This window comes from Porites lutea, chromosome 9, assembly GCF_958299795.1.
Source record: "Porites lutea chromosome 9, jaPorLute2.1, whole genome shotgun sequence".
Lineage (NCBI taxonomy): Eukaryota > Metazoa > Cnidaria > Anthozoa > Scleractinia > Poritidae > Porites > Porites lutea.
The window spans coordinates 3,072,598-3,097,541 of NC_133209.1; the positions used below are offsets into that span (position 1 = coordinate 3,072,598).

The 24,944-nt window shown below is 37.3% G+C and overlaps 3 protein-coding genes across 3 annotated transcripts in view; 2 read left to right on the top strand and 1 right to left on the bottom strand.

The window, feature by feature from the left end:
* LOC140948550 (bifunctional epoxide hydrolase 2-like) overlaps window positions 1-2,157 on the top strand; it is a 25,580-nt gene extending 23,423 nt beyond the window's left edge. Inside the window, exons 18-19 of the mRNA XM_073397805.1 lie at window positions 751-809; window positions 1,295-2,157. Of these exons, the coding sequence (XP_073253906.1) occupies window positions 751-809; window positions 1,295-1,373 (138 nt within the window). The 3' untranslated portion in view covers window positions 1,374-2,157. The remainder of the gene's footprint in view (window positions 1-750; window positions 810-1,294) is intronic.
* Window positions 2,151-8,293, bottom strand: LOC140948549 (uncharacterized). The gene is made up of 6 exons (XM_073397804.1): window positions 8,200-8,293; window positions 7,362-7,574; window positions 5,543-6,363; window positions 4,802-4,910; window positions 4,618-4,688; window positions 2,151-4,031 (listed from the first exon to the last, which is right to left on the bottom strand). The coding sequence occupies exons 1-6, from the start codon at window positions 8,222-8,224 to the stop codon at window positions 3,954-3,956; spliced, it is 1,317 nt and encodes a 438-aa protein (XP_073253905.1). The 5' UTR covers window positions 8,225-8,293; the 3' UTR covers window positions 2,151-3,953.
* Window positions 8,294-8,640: 347 nt separating this feature from the next.
* Window positions 8,641-20,805, top strand: LOC140948548 (stromal interaction molecule 1-like). The gene is made up of 11 exons (XM_073397803.1): window positions 8,641-8,764; window positions 11,543-11,637; window positions 11,973-12,084; window positions 12,998-13,109; window positions 14,502-14,617; window positions 15,927-16,104; window positions 16,562-16,652; window positions 17,106-17,192; window positions 17,670-17,834; window positions 18,725-18,825; window positions 19,216-20,805. Exons 1-11 carry the CDS (start codon window positions 8,686-8,688, stop codon window positions 20,042-20,044), a joined length of 1,965 nt encoding a protein of 654 aa, XP_073253904.1. The 5' UTR covers window positions 8,641-8,685; the 3' UTR covers window positions 20,045-20,805.
* The last annotated feature ends 4,139 nt before the right edge of the window (window positions 20,806-24,944 follow it).

Here is a 24,944-nt window from a genome sequence, read left to right on the forward strand (position 1 = left end):
AGGACCCCGGCCTCTCCTGCTAAAGCATGAACGACAGTATTTGTAGCCCGTTGTTCCAGCCGGCTCGCAGTTAGTCGGAAAATCGAGCGTCAACGACATCAAGGAAAAAAACTCTTTCACTCGGCCTTTCTGAGAGCTTGTAACATTAGGGAGCTTAAGAAACGACAGCAGCGACGACGACGACAACAACGTAAAAAAAATGGTTTTGTGAGCAAAACAACAGCTGTGTGCGTGTATCACACTTTTTAGTACATTTCTTTGATGTTCACTGCACGACTACGACGCGAAACCTGATGTGGCGTTTTAGGACGTGAACAGACCGAGACAGTAACCCTTATATCAGTTTTGAAACAGCATTTTTTTTACACGAATCAGCCTTCCTTCCACGCGAAACCAGTGAATCCACTCACGAAAGTGCTCTCTAGATTGGTTTAAGGTCCCTTCCACACAAATCCGGGTAAAAAAATGTGGGGTTTCAAAAAAATATTCGGATTCGTTTGGACTTCGCGCGCTTACACCCAAAATGGATGAGCACGTTTGCGGCTACGTCCAATTCATTAAGGATCACGTTTACGGCCAACACGCAACGAAAAACGGTGTAGATGACCATACCAATAAACCATTGCGTAAATGATAACTTTGATGACCGACCGGAGAAAACTCGACTTACTAACTCGGAGTAAAATCTTGGGATAGGGCGGCGAGAACCGCTTGTTGCTGCATCGTTTTACATTTATTTACTATTTGTAGGTTTCAAAACTAGGCAGAGGGCACATAGAAGAGGCTTCTCACTTCTTGACCCTGGAAAGGTATGAAAAAAGTGTTTGTTACTCTCCACAAAAAACTTGCCTGATCGTTCTGAAAAAAGACCAATTTCTGTAGTTTAGTCCTTCCTTGAACGCCACTTCATCGGGAAAAAATTGTAGCAAATTTCAGTTAAAGGAAACACCTATCTCTTGAACCGGATTCCACTAAATACTTTTATCAAGAGCGCGTTTTAACTTGGTTTCTTCTCTATATAAAAAAAGCCTAGTCGAAAGAACGTTTTTGGAAGGAATGCAGGGGCTTTTTTGCTGTTTTAATTCTAATTAGCCTGTGAAATCCGTGCAGGACGATGGAGTTGATAGGCCCTTGCTAATATCATTACCTTTTAGGATTACCGTATTCAATGGGTAGAGCCCCGCGGCGGCATTTCTTCTCTGCAGGCGCTCCTTTGAATTATTACGCTGGGGCTGTAAAGCTTCTTTTAAAGAAAGAATGCTCTCTGATTGAATGATTATTTTCTTTCCCCCAGTCCCTTGGAACTCAACAGAATTATGGTGGAGTGGTTAAACAAAGTGTACTCAGTGCATTGTGATTCTTCCAAGCTGTAAAAATACAACAGCCTCAAGACATAACAACATAGGATTTCCATCCTCCACTATGGTCCCGTTTTAAGACTTGGTCCAAACTTGATCGACGTATTTTCGGTTGCCTTACTGTTCGTTATCCCTGAAATACTGACCATCATCAACTTTTTACATTGATTTGTCAGATTTGTTGTATACCTACTTTTGATTAACGACATTGCTCAGCAGGAGAGCTTTCTCATTATGACTAGACTGCATTCGCAGTCATAACTGTTGAAACGCCTGGCCGTTTCTTCGCCTCCTCCTCTCCAATGTTGATTTTGCGGGCTGATTTTGCAGACGTTTATGCCCAAGCAAACCCGTGAAACCAACATTGAGGGAAGTGTTTCAACAATTATGACCCGAATTGTAGCCCGTGTACAGTTGCCTCCTCCCCTCAAAATCGGTGAGGTCTAATAGTCTATAAGGGCTACACAGCCAGACTAGCCCAAAATAAATTTGTTGCACTCTTGTTTTAGCTCAAAATGGAATTGAGCCCAAACGGATTATCCCAACATTGTGGCACAAAAACGAGCTCTCATCTGGAAAGATCGTGTGTCATTTTCAACACAGTTAGTTTAACGTAACAATGAAGACCACGAGTTATGCACATCCTGGAATTAGTCTTCTATGCAGGTATTCTTTGGGCTGACACACAACAATTTTGTGGAAGTAAGCACTGCATGACAACCAAAAGAACACCTGAAGATGTGGGTTAATAAAATAAACGAAAGAAGAAAAACTACACGAAGCAATAAAATGTTTCTTGTCAGTCAAAATCACTTTAATATTCTCCTCTAATTATTGCTTTCTTACACTTGTGACATTTATCACCACACTCACTTTTCCTATATACATTCGCTCCATCTCAGTGTTGATGTTTAGCATTAATCTTGGTTTCTTGACTATCACAATGCGTCCAGAGGGACGCCAAACAAGTGTGATTATGAGAGTTTGTGTTGAAACTATAGAGTAACATTCAAATCCAATGCATGTGTATCAATTAAAGATAAGTTTACACCCTCAGATTGAATGAATCGCAACAGGGTTTTGTAGTTTCTACACTCACCTCACACTCACCCTCAAGATAACTGCCTCAGTTTTTACATGTGTGTCAAGAGTAGAGTTTGTGCTGTTCATGATAATTATTTATGCTGGTTGTAGCAATATAAATATTCACAGAATACTATGAAGTTGCAACTGAGCTACGACGAAAATAAAGATGAAGCAAAGGTTATTGCTCATGCTAAACGAAAATAAAATTCAAGAATATTTTGATATTGTTCATTGGTGTAAAATATTTCTCAGGTAAAGAGTCAGTTCTGAATCAGTCTTGTTTCTTGTCTGTTTCCTAAAACCTCACAAAGGAACTGATACCTTCCAAAAACAACTGGAAGCTTGCAGCAAATTAAACTATACGAAAAAAATGCTGTTGCACAGCTACCTTTGTGTAATTTCTAGAATATGGCACATTTTAACTAAAACTACTATCAATAATTTCAATGAATAGAAAATAAATTATGTTCATCATCCTCAATCCAAAATAAAATCTGACTACAAAACTTGACAACAATATTTTTTACTACTGTTTACTCTGATGATCAGCTATGGAAACACCTTAAGGAAATCTAACTTTGGATCCGTCCTGGCATTTGTCATAAATTGTCCAGCATTCTACTTTGCAAATGGAATTCTGATGGCTTTTTTCATTAATTCTAGATTTGAGAGTATTAGGGTAAAATAGTTAATTCTTTTGAACATTTTTACACTTCCATTACAAGAGAATTGTCACCATTACTGTGCTATAAGCAGGATAAATTTATAATCATACTAAACTAATAATAATTTTCAAACTAAACTATTAATAATTTTTATTATATGGCTACAATAGTACGTGCTCTCTGATTGCAGGCATTATTTTCTTGTAATGAGCGGGCATTACCAGCTAGGTGTCCAAGGCATATACAATCTGTGCTTAACTTGATAGACCTGGACATCCTTATGGACATGCATGTTATGGTAAATTGACAGCTGTCAAAAAGGTATCCGCTGACCAGTGTCACATGACTGTATTGCCAGCTCAAGTGTACAACTCATTGAGGTGACAGGTTTTTTAAAGTTATCCCCTGATCAGTTATTGGTTTTAGTTGATCGCAGACTCAGGTCCATAATGAAAAGGCCATATAATAAATAACTTATTTATCTTGTCCGTTCGGTCATTACAGGGAAATCTCAGACCTCGGCCTTGATGTGACATCGCAATCCTGTAATGACCTCACTCTCGGTTAATACGTAGTATATAATTACCCCCGAAAATCACCATCTTGATAAAAAGCTGACCAATAATTAGTTCTACTACTGTGTGTCAATCAACGTCTCTCAGTAGAATGTCAATACGCTGTCCGTAGTTCACCCATGTATGTTTCATCAGCCTTCACAGATCTGTTCATTTAGACACTGTTCCATACATGTATATCCTGATTTGAGTCTTTCATTTTTCATCCCTGTCAATGTTTAAATCCTATTCCTTGGATTAACTCTTACATGATCATAATTTTTGTTTTGTCAGGAGTGAGTTGAAAATGCATTTGAAGAACGAACTAGATTGATCAGTTTCTTCACAGCCACCATCCATTGGTTGACCTAAACGGAAAGAACAATGCCATAAGTACACAACCTGGCAAATTTCTAAGGCCGGAAACTTCATCTAGATAGTAGGCACAAGGATACTGTTGTCAAATAGAGTATATTTTTGAGACTAAAAAATCTGGTCAATCTGAACTGAACTAATACCATACAGGGACTAAAACTGGGAAAAAAGTATGTTTGAGTTTATTTTTGTTTCAGAGATCTAGGTACACAAAAAATGAAATATCAGCTTTTACTAGAGTACACAGTTTAAAAAACTGAATAATAAAGGGTTATGATCTCTTATGCAACTTGGCAGCAAGGCTGAATTAATCCAAAATATTTAACGTGATTTCACAAGAAAACAGAAACAGGAATAACCCACATAAGGGCCTCAACAATGTGAATAATAGTTATTCGGTGAATAACAGTTATTCTTATAATGTTTGCCTTTCTTCCAACCTCTTCTTTGACTTTGTTTAAGACAGAAATTTGGAATAGTCACCCAGTACTGGTCCTAACTGTACATGTAATAATTGTTTTAGAGAGATTATTGTATTTCTGAGTTACAAAGACTACAGAAGAGATTATTAATACATACCTCAGCAACAAAGTCCACCATCAATGAAACATGAATATGATGAGCTTCTTCAACATTGCCATCATCCAGGGCTGATTTGTTAAAGAAATGAAAGCAAGGTGTCACTTATTCTGTTAATACTGCACTAATCATCGGGATGTAAAAAAGCTACATAAGTGTGGAGAAACTGAATAATATTATTTACCTTTTGCTAGTTTGATCATTCTGCTCTTAACACCTTGACTAAGCTTCCCATTTGTCCAATTCTGTGCCATTATTTGAAGTCTTCTTGAAATGTCATCAGCAACTCTTTTCTGCACAACAACAGAGGGCGAATAATATTTATCAGTACTCGCTGTTCATAATATTACCTTTTTTAGCTTATTTATTCTGTAGCACTTTCCCTTTTCAAATTTTAAAGTATTTCTGTCTTTACAAAGCCTACCCTATTTATCCAAAAATGGAAGAAGGGTCTTCTGTTAACTGCACCATATCGTGGTTTTCATCCAACAGGTGCTTAACAAAGACATTTTAATTTTGAAACTGGTCATTGGCAATATTTCAGTCCACATTGTATTGATCACCTTGATTTTGGATTTGCATAGAAATCAGCACATGTACATCAAACTTCATAGCCCTTCCTATGAGCCATATAGTGACCGCAATCACCTCATTTCCCGGGATCATCCCTTCAGCACTGTATCAGAGATGATTCCTTGCGATCACCTGATCATCCAAACCCACTTTGCCACATTTGACTTGGTTGGTCGAGAACGATTGTGTAGTAACTAAGATTAGGACATGGACAGCAGGGCAACAGGGTCACTGTAGAAGTGGCTTTCACAGTGTTGATATGAAAGGTCCACTATACTCAAATATGGGTTTTTTCACAAGGCTTTCTTACTGAATGATAAAAACTTTGGCAACTCTCTTATTAAGAACCAACCTCTAATGTGTCATGAAGCTTGCTTATTACATCCTGCAAGGCATCCATTGTCACTTTAAGTCCTTGTAAATCATCTATTGCACTAACAGCATTTCCGTTTTTCTCTTGGCTGGATGGTGAAGAACTCCTTGGAGTGTTACCAGCACTCAGAGATCCCGTGGGTGGAAGGTGATTTCCTGGAGGTAATGGCGGAGTCGTACTATGCACAGGTGGTACCCCAGTCCCCTGGGATGGAACTGTAGGTGGAACTGGGCTGTGGCGATGAACATGATACAGAGGTGGTGTTACCTGACCCACCGGGGGCTGGTATGGTAAGAGTGGGGGAGGGGTGACATGTCCTAATGGCAGAGCAGCTGGCTGAGTTGCTTGGTAACTTGGCACAGAAGGAGCAGTTGTTACTGGTGGTGTAATTGGATGAAATATCTGTGGCGAGCTACCTGTATGATTGTCAGAATGGTGATCATCAAAATGATCTCCAATTTCAGCATTTGAACGGATGCTGTGAAAGGGAGCAGTTCTTACTGGCTCGAAACTATGGTCTTTAAGATCAAACAATGGCTGTCCAAGATTTCCTGATAGATTGTTCGTTGATTTAGCATGTGCATGCAGCGTTCTGGAGTTCTCAGGTTGTGCTAAATAAGCAGGAGATTGCCCTGCTTGTGTCACAGTTTCACTGTTGAATGAAGGGGTGGATATGCTTCTCGTGAATGCTGCTGGTACCACTGGTGGTGGGGTAAATATGTTATTAACATGAGAAGCAGCAGTCACTGGTGGTGGTGTATAAAGTTGTTTAGCACCATTCAGCTGTAGTCCAGCAACACCTGAAACAATCACAAATGAGCAAATCAATCAGATGGATACTGACAATAAGATCAATATATAAATTTCAGTAAAGTCTTTCCACTTTTAAAACTCAACAATAAAACATTTGAAGTGAATTGGAATAAACGCAACATGTTTGGAAAAAAATGATAATTTGTTACCCTCAAAGCACTTAGGAGTTCTTATGAACTCATTTAAACGCGTCCATGCATTCCAGATCGAATTAGAATTTGGAAGTGTTGGTTTTGGAGGAGAGGGAAAAACTGGAGTACCCGAAGTAAAACCTCTCAGAGCAAGGGAGAGAACCAATAACAAACTCAAGCCACATATGGCATTGAGGCCGGGATTTGAACCCCGGTCACATTGGTAGGAGGCAAGTACGCTCACCACTGCGTCACCCTTGCTTCCCAAAAAACGCTAATTCATTTTAAAAGAAATGTTTTTGCTGCCGTCAATGCTAAAGCTCCCTAATCCCACTTTAGGTGAGAGGAAGAGAAAAGACTCTGGGAACAATGTCGACTTACAGTGAGTCAGCATATTGGTGATAAATAATGTATACTGTAGGAAATTTGTGTTCTTGTGAGCAGATAGTAAAAAAATAGTCATTATCATGTGAATAATTATAAATTCTGTGGGTTAATTCTTTCTTCATTGTGGCAATGTTACACTGTTGCATGCTTGGCTGAAAAATCAAGTGGCTTTGATAACCCATGTTGTAAACAAGAACTTGACCAATGTCTACCGAGAACATGACATTCAACACTGGTAGAAGTAAATACCATGGTCTTGTGTTGTCTTCACAACTTACAATACCATTAAATTTATTCAAACTCAAAATTTGGATTTTACAAGCGAATCATTATCGTGAAGACAAGCGTACAAATAAAAACGAACACACTTCTAATAAATATTACTATTTAAGTAGTACCGTTTTATTTGCATGCTTTAGTACACAAATTCTCTCTACATTGAAGGTACATGTCTTTATGTTACTCACCATTGACAAGATCGTCTTTATTACCAACAGCAGACGTTTGTAAACCCGGGGAAGCCGCTTGAACGCCGTGCAAGGCTTGTTGATGAGAAACTCGCTTTCTCAAGTCTAACTTGGGTTTGTTTCCGGTCGAATTATTAGAAAAAGCGAAGGTCGGTGGATCATTCCATCCGCGAGCAGAATCGCCATTATATGCTATTATGGTGCCAGAAGAACCTGAAATTGTAGACAGAATCATGTTCATATGTTAAAGAAAGTCTTCGTGCGGGTAACGAGTGAGAAACATTCAGATTAGTAAATATTTTCTTTGTTGCCTTAGAATCTTCTAGGTATAATCCTACGGGAATTATTTTTTTTTACAATTAGAATTTTCTGGGTTAAAGAAATTGCGTCAACGCGTCGGTTGGCTAAAAGGACATACACGATGGAATTCACTTATTTATTAGCTTGTTTCAGTGTATCACAATCTTCTCAGAATTCTTTCTGTCGAGTATTCGATTTCCAGAGCGTTGATTTTTCTCTAAGAACCAAATGTAAATGACTTTCAAACGGAAACGAGGACATCTTGTAGTTCGCAAGAGACTAAAGCTTCAGTACTGCTGAAAATCAGGGTCTGGATAAGGAGGAGTAATCGCACAAAGTTGGGGATCTTTGAATAAACGCTAAAAGTTAAAAATTATTGAGCGCCATATTTGACTACGTTATAATTCACTGATCATAAACAATAAAAAGGGCGCCCTTTTTTGCGTTTGCACCAACATTTCCGCTTTTGTTACTGAATAAATACCATTCATTTAGAAGAATTTATGACTATTCTGCTTTATCAATGAGAAATTCTTACCTTTTGGGCTCGGATCGCCCGGCATTATTGAACGAAGAGCAACTTGTGTAATCGATGGTAAGCTCCTGACGTGTCACTACCAATATGACGTCATAGTGACCGGAAGTCGTATAAACCGGAAAAAGTACGGACGAAAAATTTTTGTTTTATTCTGGGAACGCTAAGTATAGATGTTTCAAAGCAATGGGATGATGGAGTAAAATTTTTTAATGTAGACTGAATCGGATAATTTTTGAAGCGTGGAGACGAAATCTTTGAAAGGGCAACTCTTTCCGAGCCTTTCCGAGCATTAACGAAGTTGTCCGTTTTCATTCCTTTGCATCCGAACTCTTACGGACCTTACGAACTTCAGTCACCAGTCTCCAAATAGAGACAACATAACAAGATGTTCATGGTCGGGAAACAGGTTGCGTTGGGACATCCGTGTAAGCTTCCCTTATTCGTCGCTAAAGATTGGATAATGGAGTTTGTTTAAATCAGAGAGATATGGCAAAATCAGGGATTTTGAGCGTTCTCTTTTCACTTCTGGTGATAGCCCAAGAGGGTCGCGGGCAATCGCTCACTGGTAAGCCGCAAGTTTTGAAGACACGGAACAGCATTCGTCTAAGCTTTAACCTTATTTACATCAGCATAGAGTTGAATTAGCTGTAAAAGGTGCACGCCCTTTCTCATAGAATTTTATTTCTTCGATCAACCTTAATTGCTCCATTTTTCTTATATCTGTCGCATTTAAGCCACTATGGAAGGAAATGTATGTGTCATGGTGAGCATCTTTCCGTCGTTAAGCAGTAAAAGGCTTGGGTTTTCCTTTACTGAAAATCGGTAGTGGACAACTCAAGGCAGTTGTTGATTCGTACTTCGAGATTTTTTTGCATATCAGGGAATTAGCAGTTTTCAAAGGGATTCTACATAAATGTTAGTGTGTAGTTTCTAGGCAGCTAGTTCCGGCCATAAGTTATGTAAACTATGACTTGGTGTCTTCTAATTGGACATTGGGTAAATTCGCGATTTTACATGACTGTCCTTGTCTGTTATGTTTGATAAAAGCTTATGGCATATCTTCCATAAATCCTGTGTGAATATAGCATATAAATGAAGTTTAAGGAAGGTATGATACAGTTTCAATTAAAGAAAGTTAAGGGAATTTGGCTATCTCACCCAGAATATTTTTCAAGTAAACTTTCCAAGTGAATTTGCCTTTCAAATGTTGTTCCTTGCAGTGGATTCACTTGACCCAGAGAATTAGCAAATTGTGTCAACAAACTAGTATTCTTTTAAAGTCAAACTGATGTTGCAAAACAAAATATGAATAACCACATTACAGCATTTTAATTAAAGCCTGAAATATTCGCCTCAAGTTAATGCTGTGAGAATTCATGGCCTTTGAATTGAATTCGCAAATTTATAGCACTGAAGCTGTAAGATCTATGCAGTCAAAAGCTTCAATGTACTATAATTTTTGTTGTTGACCTTGAAGCTGGAGTTACTATGAACATCAATTTGCCTTATTTCTATGCAAATAAGTTCTTTTTAAGCAGCAAACATTTTCCCACCTAATAATTTTTTGTTACTATTTAAGTGTTCTATCTTTTCATTCCTATTTTTTGTTTATAACTAAGTATAGATCCAGAACAAAATTAAGAGGTTTTTTCACATTGACTATAAAATTTACATGGATTGTTTACACTCTGAACTTGGTTTTTAGATGATGATAAAAAATTAATAAAGAACATGTCAGGTTGAGCATCGGGTGTTCTAATGAACTTTGCCTTCACTGTTGTGACATATACTGTAAGTCATTATTCAGTCCTGATAAATTTTTCATTTATTACAGAAATGTCAAAAGACAGTATAACCTGTTACAGCTGTATGTTACCATCATCGTGGGGTATTTTAATTTTGACTTCTAGAACTTTGGACTGGGCCTGCAATTCTTTTGGTTTCTAAAACAAAAAAAATTATTTTTAGCAATACATTTCAGTATGTCAATGATGATCTTTCTTTTAGCCTGTGAGCAAGCTCTACCCAGAGCACTCAGGAGAGCTTGCTAGATGGCTATCCTTCTTTCTCTAATGACACACTGACAAAATGATTCTTTCTTCAAAAATGAAGATAATATTATTTTTATTAGTGCGAAATAATTTGCAATATTTTTCCCTGGTAAGTGAGGTACTATTTTACTATCTTCAATTAAAATGATTTTATTGCAAAACTTTTAGTATGATTGCGCAGTGGCTCACAGTATGACTCACAGTATGCCAGTTTTGCATTATGTATAATATTCTTTCATGTAGATATTTGCAGTCATGAAAAAAAAGTTTTCAACTGTGTTTCACTCAAATCTTTATGGTAATTAAAGAAAGACACATCTAAGTGATATTTTTTACCTTGCAGCTGGAGTTAATGAAATTTCTTACAAAGAACAGCAAGGATGTATTTAAAGTGTCCATATTTTTCTGGGAGGGGTGGGGTGGGGCTTATGAGGCTACATTCTCTAACAAAATAAGGAGTCCACGGGTTTTGAAGCTTACCCAGCATGTAAGTCTGAGTGTACAAAAAGCTGGACCGTCCAGTCTCCTGAAGGGAAAAGCATGTCACTATGGGCCACCAGGGTACAGCCCAGAGTGGACTGTATGCCTTAGCATCTCATTGTTGCATAGCTGTTGGACACTCAATGTTAACAGTCACAGCATTAAAAGACAGCTGTTTCATCAGTGTTAGCATAGCATTGTTACCGAGGCTACATTCACATGGTACCGGACAAATTTTCTACTGGCTGAAAAATTTGACCGGACACTTCGTCCACACGGGACCATTTAATATTTTTGCCATGTTCACACGGACCTTTGAAGAGGTAGGCATCTAGATTTTTATACAGTTAAGGAGGTTCTGTCAGTAGCGGATCCATACCTTCAGATAAAAGGGGGAGGGGGTTGGTCATCTAGACCCTGTCATGGGGGGGGGGGTCCAGTCTCAAAAAATTTTGTTTTGGGGCCTCAGTTTGGTCTAATAATAAGGGGGGAGAGCCCCCTGTGCCCTTCCCTTGGATCTCCCACTGTCTGTGTGAGTGGAGCACTGAAACACATGAATTTTCAACCAGTCAAAAATTTGTCCGGTACCTTGTGAACATAGCCTGAACATCTGATAACTCATATGCCTTGTTAGCTGCTTAGATAATGGCTGAAAGATCTGTTAACTGCTTAATTACCGTCTGGCTGAGTGTGACGTGGCTGTGTGCATGTATTAGTTAACTATTATTACTGTAGTGCGAGCATGGTTTTCCCTCCTATAATAATTTTACTTTAATTTTATTCTGACCTTTTTATCAATCTGTTTGTGCCAGAAAATGAGAAGTTGAATTTTGATGCTGTCACCAAAATACACTCTCACCTGGATGATGACAGGAATGGTAAAGTTGATTTAACTGAGTCAAATGAGGTTAGTGTACACTAAATGTTGAGGTTGTTGCTTATTGTAACTAAGCTATCTCTGATACTTTCCTTTAACCTTCCTGAAAGTAAGGGTGGAGTATGTAGATGAATCTCTGATGTAATAAGTGAAGAATTACACTATTATTGGCTTTGTCATAATTATAGATTGTATTTATGTATTCTATTTATGTCAGTTATTGGGGATTACCGTAAATCTTTATTCATGTCAAGGAGCATTACAGTTCCCATTGAAAAAATTGTGCTCACCAATAATATCCTCAGTAAAGTCCTTCTCGAGAGGTTTTGTAACATGTTTCATTTTGTTTTAACCACATTTTAAAGTTTATGGTGAATGAATTACAAGTCACAGATGAGGAGCGGCATTCACACTTCCACGGGAATGATGACCTAATCTCTGTTGAGGAGATGTGGCAAAGCTGGGTACAAAGTGAAGGTAAGAATCATGTTATGAGTGAGAAGCAGCTGTTTCCGTTACTAAACACCAAACAATAATTAAATTATTTTTATATTGGCTTGTAGGGATCCTCTTCTTCATTTCCAGGCTCCTCTTAATCCTGCATTCTCATAGCCATGCCTTTGCAGCATGCAAAGAAAGTATTGTCTGATAGCCCGGGGCTAGTGGATTTTGCTATCGGACTAGTGAATTTTGTTTTTAACTTGCCCGACGGGCAAGTAATGCCTTTTGAGGAATTCAAATAACATCAAGAACTGTGAAATCAATTCTGCTAGTCAAAAAGTTTTTGGGGCTAGTTGAAATGACCTCTGGGCTAGTAAATGCTAGCTTCAGCTTGCCCGAATGGCAAGCTATAAAAATGATTTTCTTTGCACCCTGCTTTGTTTATGTCCAGTTGGCTGGAACAATCCAGTCGTTTCTAATGGTTGATGATCAAATCAATCAAGTTGCCATCAGGAGGAAGCATGGCCAAGTGATTAGAGAATTCAGAGGCCCCGAGTCCCGAGATCAAATCCTTGGCTGTGCCAAAATGTTTGTTTTGTGGGACAAATTAGTCTGTTATTAATTGCTCAGTCACATTCTACTGTATATGTTGTGGTTCAATTTTATCCTTGGTTTAAATTTTCTTTTCTTTTGTTTCAAACTCATTATGATACATTACCATACCCAAAAACAAAGGAAAATAAAATTTAAACCAAGGATAAAATTGAACCACAACATAATTATATTTGACCACACTGGTTATTTTATTGTTTTTGTCTGTTGAGAATAGCCAGTTAAAATCAAAACAATGCTATTATTGTTTTGGTTGACTTTAATTTACAAGCTGTTTCAAATGCAAATAGACTACTGTCTTTCAATCATCTAACTTGATGCAATGTGTTTATTGCAGTTCATAACTGGACAACTTTGGAGGTTGTTGACTGGCTCAGAAACTCTGTGCATCTTCCACAATATGCTGAAGTCTTTACGGACTTGGCTATCAATGGATCAGTCATTCCACGGTAAAAGGATTTTTTTTTTACTACACAGTGCTTTTAGAAAAACTGTGGTGTCGTGAGCTGGTTAAACTTAATTTTGTAGACATGTTGTAGGCATACCAGTCGTGTGATTTACTTGCCGAGAAATATTTTCCAATTAAATACCAGTATGTCCTGCAACCCATCCTTGTGTCAACCGACATGGTAGTACTTCAAGTGTCAAAGAAATTATGAGAATTTTTCTGTGAAATTTCAGCTTGATTCAAGCACACGTGTGTAAGATGACATTGTCACAGCTGCTTGGATAAAATAACAGTATTTATATTTTCATACCATCTTAGTTAAATCCAAACAATAAAGGTTTATAACAGGTAGATCAGGGTGCAAAGAAAATTATTTTTACAGCTTTCCATTCGGGCAAGCTGAAGCTAACATTTACTAGCCCAGACGTCATTTCAACTAGCCCCAAAAGCTTTTTGAGGAGCAGAATTGATCTCACAGTTCTTCTGTTATTCGAATTCCTCAAAAAAGATCACTTGCCAGTCGGGCAAGTTGAAAACAGAATTCACTAGCCCGATAGCAAAATCCACTAGCCCCGGGCTATCGGACACTACTTTCTTTGCACACTGTAGATGAAGGCGTAGGATTATGTGGCCATAATCATCCGAATACGCTAAAAGTAAATCATTTATTCTAATTATTGATGAATATTTTTAGTGAATTTTATTGAAAATATTTGTCATTAAGTTGAAAAAATTAAGCATTATTAATTCATACTTCTGAATAACAGGGCTTTTGACATTTTATTTCTGCATTTTTAAGCTGACTGAAAACTTTATGGCTTGATGTTAGGTGCTTCTAAATTGGTGCAAATTAAATCGTCTCTTATTGTTTTATAGATGAAATTACATTGTCTGTCATTTTGTTAAAGTAACACAGGTGTTGTGCAATTGGTTGAGAGGAAACTATATAAATATATTTCATGTTTATTGATCAGAGCAACTGTGTACTACAGGTGGTTTCATTGTTAGTGAAATGAATCTGGATTGAACTTTCAATTCTCTTTATTCACGAACACTTTGTCAATCACATTAGGTTTTAAGAATTCATCTTTAAATCTCCAGCAACAAAGTATTCTTGCCTTCAATGAACTGTATTCATTTTTTCCAAATACTTGTTTGTTGTGGATGAGAAATTTTTTGTACACTAAGTTATTTGTGTGCTGTGGATTGTGATACATTTTGTATTTTTTTTTCTAATGCTTGCATGCAATTTTTTTTGCTATTTTTGCATAGTATAAATTAGCTATAATTTCACACATATGGTGTAGCTTTATTCCTTATTTGGGATAGTTTAGGCTTCTGTGTTTTGTCATAAATTTAACCAAGCTATTTAATGCTCATTTGTGATGAACAGGCTGGCTCTTCAGGAGAATGGCTTGCTGCAAGACGAGCTGGGGATAAAGGATCCAAAACATCGCAAGAAGATCAGCTTACGTGCCATGGACATTGTCCTTTTTGGTCCTCCATTTGGTAAGTCATGATCTGAACATTTCTTTTGGTATCTGGTGTAAAAACCCAGTCAAGAAAACTAAAAGCAATAATTGTTGCTGTTGTACATGTACATGAACTTTGTAAAATAGTATGGAAAAAGAGTTAAAGGTTATTTTGCTTCATAAAACTAATTTACAAGCCTTCAGCGAGGTTATCCTTCATATTCTTACTCTGCAGCAAAATATTATAGTATTATCAGTCCTTGTAGAAAGTAAATTCTGCTGCAGTTTTCTAAAGAAATGCTTTGAGCATCAAGGTTACAGCAGATCTTTAGAGGTGTCTCATGGGTGTGGTTATATTTTGTGTGTCTTTAATTTCTACAATGTTCTTACCTTGCAAATTTATGTTATTGGTCATGAATTTTATTAGTTTTCAACTTGAAATATAATTTTGCAGGAACATTTTTACTGCCTTTCCTCTAGTATGCCGTTTGGTTGACATTTTCTATAATTTAGTAATTATTCTGTTGCAGTAAGGTATCTGGAAACAGCCCAATTTGCATGTATTTTCCTAATTTCAATATTAATGTTATTTATTCAACATTCAACAGGTGGTAGTTCATCCTTATAATATGGTGTTATGCATGCTTTCAAATCTATAAGGCTTACAATCTTGATAAAATAATATTCTACATGTTTAATACACAAAATTTTAGCTAAATGTTCATCTTTTACCAACAATGTCCCAAATAATATTACCGTATCACTGCAATAGTATTATTACAACCTGTGACTGAATATCTGTATTCTTGGCCTGAGTTATTGATGGGTTGATGACATGTTGATCAGGATAATGCTGTACAGAAACTGTAAACTGCAAAGTCCATAATTATAAAAAGATTATTATGGTTGAAACAAGGGTAAAGCCAAGTTTTATGTAAAGTTTCTTGACTAGGTATAGGAACATGTAACAGGTAGTGATGTTAGGGATAAGGAAGCAGTGTGCAAAGAAAGTAGTGTCCGATAGCCTGGGGCCAGTGGATTTTGCTATCAGGCTAGTAAATTCTGTTTTTAACTTGCCCCGACGGGGAAGTGATGTTTTTTGAGGAATTCTAATAAAAGAAGAACTGTGAAGCCAATTCTGCTTGTCAAAAAGCTTTTGGGGCTAGTTGAAATGACGTCTGGGTTAGTAAATGCTAGCTTCAGCTTGCCCGAATTGCACCCAAGGAAGGCTCAAAATTAATCAGGACATTCTGATCAAACGTGAGAATCACTGACTAGACTACCAAACCTTTATACCAAAAAAAATTAATGCACTTAATATTTCCATTTTTTATTTTTATTACCAGTGTCAGGACACAGTCTTCTGAAGGATGTTGTTGTGGCATTTTCTGTGCTTGTTGCAACTGTTGGTTGCTGGGTCGCTGTGTTGCAGAAACGCAAAGCAAAAGAACAAATGGAACGAATGATGAAGGACATGAAAATCCTGCAACAAGCTGAGGATGGTCTTCAAGAGCTGCAGCTAAGGTACCATTAATTTTAACTTTTACCATTGAGAACAAAATAATTATTTTTGATCATTATCAAGTCTAGGATTTTTATTTTTTATATGGATTTTTTAAGGTATTGTAAAGCCAGGGTTGTCAGAAAGTTTTGAAGTAGATGGCTGAGTTGTCAAAGTAAGCGGCTAGTCCAGGGATATTTTATTTAATAAATGCCATCTGTAAAGAAATGCTAAGCAGAGTAGCCGGCTGATACCAACCAAGTAGGCGGCGATTTTCGCAGGTGGCTACTTTTGACAACCCTGTAAAGCGTTTAGTGCTGAAAAGTATAAGCACTATATATTACACATTTTGTTATGATTATGATTACTGTTATAATTTTATTGTTAAGTGCAACACTGGTGATGGTAGATTGTCAAATCCCTGGTAATGAGGTGGTTTATTATAATTATTGTAACGAGTTATTATTTTTGGTTCTCTAGACTAGCTAAAGCTGAGGATGATCATCAGGTGGCCATTGCAGAAAAACTTGATTTAGAGGCAAGGTTAAAAGAAGAGCTTGAGATGACAAAGGTATTCTTTTGTTTCCTTTTATATAACTTGTTTATTCTCTGGCTTAAATAATTCTCAGTTCTTAAACCAGTAAATGCTTTTACATTAAAACCTACCGGAGGACCCCGCAATAATGCTTGTTGTGCCGGGTAGTTCATCTAGTGCATTAGTAACTGTACCGTGGTACATGTAATGGCCAACCCAAAAGCTTTGCAGCTCCTTTGGCCACTACACACTTTTCCAGTGAAATATTTTTTGTAACATGTATACTAGCTCTGATTTCCTTCTTTTTTAGTTCCTATTATTATTGTATTTATGTACTTTTTTTGAATAAGTGTGAATAAACTGAACTTGAACTTGAAGTGTAGTGTCAATATAAATGAGCCTCTTGTAACATTATGTTTGGCTGTTATGTTCTTTTTTATCAATATTAATTCTGAAATGAAACATTTTTTGTTGCATCCTCATACAAAGCATGAAGCACAGCTGTTATCAGAAACTCGCACAGGAACGGAGGAGCAGTTACAAAAGTTCAAGCTTGCAGAGGAGGAACTAGCTCAGGTAAAAGTACTCAGCTGGGTTGTGATATTGAGCATGATTTGGGGAAGAGTTTCAGTAACTTTTGAAGAAGGTGACAGTAGTTTCATTAAATCATAAGTTTTCAGGTAATGATTGAGGCAAAGTAGGCAGCAAAACAACAGAAATATGCCTATAGCCAGTAAGGTGTTAGGGGGTTGCCATGTCATTGTCATTGAAAGCCCCGTTGGGCTGATATTACAGGGGTTGAAGCAAATTTAAATTTCATTCCATTCCCTGGACAAGTGCTCCAATTTTTCTTGGCCAGGGACATTACATCCTTGTCTAAGTTTATGATTTAAATACAAGATGACTTTCTGCGACCTTTGCCCATGGGGTTAGTAAGTATGTAAGTTACTTGCTGAACAGAAAATCTACCTGCACTTGTCCAGGACAACTGGACCAGAATTTTTGCAAGAACTGTGTTTCTAAACTTTGTTTTATGTTACGTCACTGGTTTAGGTTCGTCGAGCTTTGAGGAAAGCTGAAAAAGAACTTGAATACCAGACATGGAAGGCTCCACCTGTTTTGAAACAGTGGCTTCAAATAACATTTGATAAAGAAACCAAGCACTTCCAACATAAGAGAGCCATAGCACTGAAGCAGATGAAGGAAGCTAAAGAAGCAGTAAGTGGAGACATAAATCCGTCTGTGGAGAAGTTATTGAGCTATAGTTTGTTTCTTGATCTTCACCAAACATCAAAAATTAAAATAGCATTTTTTTCAATTTAATTTATTTTGTTGATGCTTTCTGATGGCTACATTGGTTTAAGTAATACAATACTAAGAACGGGGAGCTCAAGCACTCATGACAATGAAGGCGACAACAACAAAAAATATTGGTTTAATGAGCGAAACAACAGCTCTACACTTGCATCAAACTTTTTGGTACATTTTGGTGACATCCACGGGATGGCTACAGCATAAAACTTCCAATTGCAAATTGAACATGGATACTTGAGAATTCAACACAGGGAAAAATTGCCTACATTTGACAAATTGAAGGAGGTTAAATAATCACCATAAAGTTGGAAAGAATGCACTCCAAACATTCACTGCTGTCATAACTATTGATAATAGTAATAATAACGATGATGATGATGATGATGATGATGATGATGATGATGATGATGATGATGATGATAAATTTTGGGAAAGAAAAAGATATTTATTTATTTATTTATATGTTATAATTCACAAAGGTTTCCCATCACTGTCAATGTGCAAATAATAATAATAATAATAGTAAATAAAAACTAACCATTAAAATCTATTTACAATTAATTTCGCTGAAGAAGAAAAAATATATATTCAGTCAAAGCACTATTTACAAGTCATTTCATTCATAAGTTCCTGTTCATTTTGATGGTGATGATAATGATTATAATTAATATTATTATTATTATTATTATTTTAAAAGCTCCTTAATAACAAAATAATATATAGCAGCAGGTGTTCATTACTATTTGTACATACTTGTCATCATTATTTACCTATGGCACATTACTTTTTTCTAGTGTGAAAGAATAAAGAAAAAACGCAACAGTTTAATTGGATCACTTCGCTTAGCTCATGATTTGTCCATTGATGAAGTTGATCAGAAGATTTTAAGTGCAAGGTAAGCTTTGATTATCTGACATTATTGATTGACTGTTAAACCTAAAATCCTCATGGGCTTTTACAGGAGCAGCTAAGAGCAATATAGTCATTTATCGTGGAACAGATGGCATGATGATGGCAATCAGTTTTCTTTCATTTATTTCGTTACAACGACCCTGAGCAATATCTCTATGCTTAGGTAAAATTATTTTATCCGTATCCTGAAAACGTCAAGTGAGACTAAAAGCTGCAATTTACACCTTTAGGCGAGATGACAAGCATTCCTTCCTGTCCATTTCATATGGACTCCTCTTGTCCCCTCAGGGCTATAAGAAAGCTCAGTGTTACTCGTGACAATAAATGATTGGGGAAACATGCAATCAATTTTCACCCTTCTTGATTTTTGCAGATCAGCTCTTGCTGAGGTCACCAATGAGCTAGAGGAACGGCAGCACCGATGGTCTCAGATAGAATCCCTTTGTGGATTCCAGATTATGTCGCAAACCTCATTTGGTATCAGAAAAGGTAATGGGACGCGGCCACGAACTGGATCTGCCATTGCACAAGCACTTGTTAATGTTGCCAATGTGGCTGGTGTCAGTTCAGGAAGAAAAATCTCATCCAGCGCAAGTCCTTGGAATGCACTGCCTGAAGGCACTAGCCAGGCGGAGAGCAAGGAAGATCTTCCACCTACTTATTCCGCCGTAACTGCTAACTTAGCTGCGGCTGATGTGGTCAGTGAGAAGCCACCTAGGGATAAAAAAAACTCGGCTGACTTAAAGTGTGATGGTGATAACTGTAGTGATGTAGAGGCAGATGTTGGAAAAACAGCTGAGATTAGATGTCCTAATGCAGACAATGGTCACCCTAGTTATCAGCTTGGTTCAACAGCTATGGTAAATGGCATTGCAGAGTTAGAAAATAAAGATCATTCTTTAGAACACCTTATGTCATCATGTGGAGCGTCAGTGGAAGAAGAAACTGCACTGAATGGCTGCAGCTCCTCTGACTCTCCTGCAGGCAAGCACAAAAAGAGACTGAGCTGGTTTGGAAAGCGCCAGGACTCCACCACAGAAAGTGAATCTTCAGCTGCTGAGAATGAGGAAGAAACCAGAAGGAAGATTAGATGGCTGTGGAGGTCGGCCATTCGCAAGTCCAAGGCACAGAGAAATGCAGCAAACAAAGGTGATATTGGGTTACTAAAAGCTGCATCAATGGAGAAGTTGAAGTCGGGATAAATGCCTGTGGGACTCAAGTTCAAATTAGTTGCAGAACAACTTTTAGTTGTTTCTTCCAGACGAGGAAGCGTTCATTCACAGAGCTTCAAGCCAGTTGTGTGGAATTTGACACAGATTGTCTCCTAGAGTGGACAGTCAGGAAGGCTCCTTATCCATGCGGTTTAGGAGCTCAGTGGTGTGTTTAAGCATAGTAACTTTAAAAGGTTCATATTCTGGTTGTGTTGATGGTTGAGCACTGTTTATAACACAGTAAAACGAGGATGCTAGATCTGGAAAGAGATGAGAAAAATTCAGTTAGACATAATACCTGTTTCCTTTGTTGGAAGAAGATTGTGTACTTAAATTTTTCTCTTAGATGAAGTTTGTTTTAATCATGTTTTCTTTTCCTGTTTTGAGATAAGACATTAACAAAGGAAAGGGATATATTTCTGGTTTTTGTACATTAAATTTGCATAATAATAACTTTAAGTTTCAGAGGGTTTTCACTTACAAAATGTACAGCTAAACAAAAGAGAAAAAAAATGGTTTTATTTGAATGTAAAAGTTTTAAAAGTGTTAATATTATTGCACTGAATATGCTCAGAGAGAAAATAATATAAGTTTCATTCATCAGTATTTCTTATTGGGACTGATATATTTTTGGTTAACTGTAACTAGGTTGTTTTACCACATTTTAAGTAGTTGTGTAAGTAGGGAACACTGGTGCATTAAATTTGGAGGTGGGAAGAGAGGAGGGTTCGTGTACACATTCCAAGGAAAATTAAATCACCCTTTAATTCACAGCAATTTAGAGAAAATAACTGATGGTTTAAAACTCAATGGGAGGAGCTCGCTGATTCTAGAGAAGAGAATGTCTACTCACAGAATAACCTGACTGCATAGCAGGATCAAGAGAGGGAAGGGGGGGGGGGGGGTTGCCGAGGTCTAAGAAGCCTGCTCAAGTCTTAGCCTCTATGATAGTATCATTTTAGGGCCTTAAGCCACGCAGTGCAAGTTACTTGTGGACTTTAAGATGCCAATGTTCTTTTCATGGCAATTTAATTGTTGCCTTCAGTATTTTGTAAAGAATATGTTTAATGATTATGATTGTTGTTTTCTAGCATTCAATACGATGACTTACAGTACACCTAAAGGTGTATATGGTACGACAAGAAAGCAGGCTTTCATATTTATTTTAACTTGAATATTTATTTTGTTGGCCAAAGCCTTTATCCAGGGGGTCTCAATAGTGATGAAAACTGATTTAAATTCCCTCTTGAGAGTTTAAACTTTTCATGAATGGAGCTAATATTTGGTATGCCATAGAAAGAATGTTTAAGATTCAAAATATTTTGTATTTTGAGGCCCTTGTGGTTAGAAACTGTTTTTGTCTCACAAAGGATGACAATCATTTGTCGTGCAATATTCATGTCATACCATAAGTAAGTGGTCAAACAACTTCATTGTACTGAGTGTATTACAGACTAATCAACATTTATCTTAAAGTACTGGTACATGAGAATGGTACACTGTAAATGCTTCACTTCCATCAGCCAAAAACACTTTGTTTCCCTGTGAGAAAACGGGTTTTTGTTTGTTTGTTTGTTTCCCCTTGTTAAAATAATATTATTATTGTAAACCTCTGGTTCCATTTAAAATGCAAGTCACAAATCAATGGTGTTTACTGATCATACATACTCTCTAAAAAAGAACAAAATAATGGAATCACTTAATTTTCATTTTTAATGCAACTGTGGTGGGGATGTTTTTTCTGATTATTACTTTAAATTCTCCAAAGATTATTGGAAGGTTCTCTTGAATGCTCTTGAAAAAAACAATGTTACTGCAAACTCAGATGCAAAGCACTGTTTTCAGCCAACTTCTGAATATTTTGATTGACAATGAAACACGTCTCTTAAATACTGACATTACTGTACGCTGAACAGTTTCTTCAGAGAAATGGCTCGTGGTTAATGCACCGCTTACTTTACACTCTGAGCCCAGATGACATAAAGCAAGTGAACCAAATACATGAAACATGGTGACACGATTAAAATTTTATAGCTACAAAACTATCACAGAAAGCATTTTTTTTCTTCATCTATTGTTACTTCATCAGTGTAAAATTTGTAAGGTAATTTTATCAGCTCAGCGGTCTGCATGCTTGATCCCACAAAGTTTTCTTCAAAAAGTTTGGGGCACCTGTTGTCAGTTGTTTTTCATTAAATACTTGTGTGTTGGTTTGTGAAACATATTTATTTGTGGATTTCTCCGTGGCAATAAAATTAGTTGAAGGAGAGGCAGCAGGGTGGGGGGTTATAATCAAGCTTTCCAGATACTTAAGATAAATATTTTTATTGCAGTATCTTTATCTTAATTTTGTGGTTTGCATTGTGTTGTAATGGTTTACAAAAATAAAGACACTGTAAACTTAGTATTTATTTCTTGGTATTAATAAACAAGAGGAAAGCTGAAATAGTTCCTGTTGCTGTGCTTTGTTCTTGAAATTTCTTTAATGTACTAGTATATGCCATTGCTCAAAACATTCATCTTCTGTAAGCCAGGGCTCTGTGCTAGCAACACCCCAGTGGAAAGGAGGTACTCCCTACATTGGCCTTAAAATGGCCAAGGGAGGCTCCGCCCAAAGAGGGTACCTTTTTCAGGCTTCAGGTATATGAAAGGGTAGGGATTTCACTAGTTGAATTTATGAAAGGGAAGGGAAATCTGTCATTAGTGTCTATTCAAAGGCCCAAAAGAACTGCCCAACAGATGTATTTTGTGGCTATGGTTGAACTAAAGGTAAAGGTACACATGAGTCAAAGACCCAAACAGCTGGAGCGTATCGCGGTTTCCTTGGCATGAAGCATGCCTAGGAGTATTGCTACTCCTCCCTGGATGGGATACCAGTCCATCGCAGGGTTACCCCCGGCCAGTATGTCACTGGTACCCATTTATACACTTGGGTGAAGAAAGACAACAAGGAGTAAAGTTCCTTGTCTAAGGAAACAACGCAATGGGCGGGGCTTGAACCCGGACCTCCAGATCCGGAGTTGGAGGTGTTAACCGCTGAGCCACACAACATGCCTCCTTATGGCTATGGAAAGTTGGGGAAACATCCAGGTTTTGTGAGTTATTCATATTTAAAGGACAGTGAATTTCCAGCAGTTAAAAGGGATGAATTGTTGTAAACTAGGCTTGTGAAAGAGGTATTATTTGTCAATAGAGGTTGTACAAAAGGGGTACCTACAAGGTATTCTGTCAAAAATGGTATATAAAAGGGTAAGGGTTGGACCTCTGGGTGGAGCCTCGTCGTATTAAATTTGGTTGAGTCTGGCCCCCTAAGGCCTATATTGTACAGGTTCAGAGCTTTAAAAGCACAAACTTGTAAGATTTAGCTCTTCAAAGTAAATGACTCTATCAACTTCTTTTATGAACTAAAAATCACTAGCCCTCTTGAACCAACAGTTTTTGGCCAGGAACTATGATAATTTATTCATCCATTGTTTTTCTCTAAAGCAGTATTACAATCATTACAATTTTTTTGGTCGGGTCAAAACAACATATGGATCTTTCCAAGAGTCAGTGAGTGTTCCATCCACGTGACTGATTAAGCAGTGCCTATGTAAGAGCAGGTTTTTCCAGCTTTTTTTATTGTTTCCAGCAACTCGTCAGAAGACAGCGCAGATGTTACATACACTCGCTGTTTTTCCATGTCAATTTCAATGTTGTCAATACCCCCTGGTAAAAAAAAGAGAAGATTACAAGTAACAATAACGAGAACTCTGTTATTTGTCCTCGGCAGAATTTATAGCGTTAATGCTAATGGGGCTGAGCAAATGCATGAAACAAATAATCTAAATAAAACATAACCGCGTTAAGAATCCCAAGTGGCTGGAGGGAACCAGCCGGCTATTTACAAGCATGGCTGAGGATTTAAAATCGGGACTACCCTGAACAAATTCAGCTAGTGGTCAGAATGAGACTTGAACTTGGGGCGTCTGAATTGCAACTTCGGTGATCTAACCACTCGGCCGGGTTGAAATGGTTAGATTACATCTGATCACAGTGCCCTATAAGCTAACTTTGAAATTGAAAAGCACCTTATCTCTTTAAGCCCCAAGATCCATATACAACTTTTCCAAATCAACCTCCATAAATTTCTTCGAAGAACTACTTCGGGGAAATTCTAGAAAGATCAACGTGTTTTCACTTAGGTGAATAGTTTATTTACTGTCAAAACCTTCACTCTTGATTTTGTTTTGATATGGAAGGAGAAAATTGATGTTGTGTACCTTTTTTATTCAGCACACGGGTGACAGCTCCAGAGCAGCCTTCACATGTCATTTCCACCTGAAACTCGTGACGCTAGTGAGTTAAGAAAATAAAAAGCAAATAAATTATATAGCTTGGATACTGAAAATAGGTACAGAAATTGTGGGAAGGGTGTCCCTCCACACAAAACCCACAGTTGAACTGGATCAATATGGGTATGTACTATTAACCTGCAAAAAAATATATGAAAGGGTGCATACAGGCGCACTGGATTTTCCAGACGGTTTTTCTTCCGGGCACATGAGGGCGCACCGGACATTAATGGGTTAATTAAGAAAGAAGTAACGCAAAATAAAGTGTTGTATGAGAAGGCTTCACCCCAAGGTCCCTTTACCCTTTTTGATACTACCATATCATTTTTGACAGAGAAGGTAGCCTTTCCAAAAATGGCCACCCTTTCACAATGCTACATGAAGACCTTTTGCAAACCTTGTGGACAAAGTTAATGAATGATATTATGGGAGAATATCCAATTAAAATGATACTGCACATAACATGCAACTGTTCAAAATATTTTAATTAAATGCCCTTTTTAATTCCTACATGACAAATTTCCCTGCCTATTCACATACTTCAACTAGTGACATCC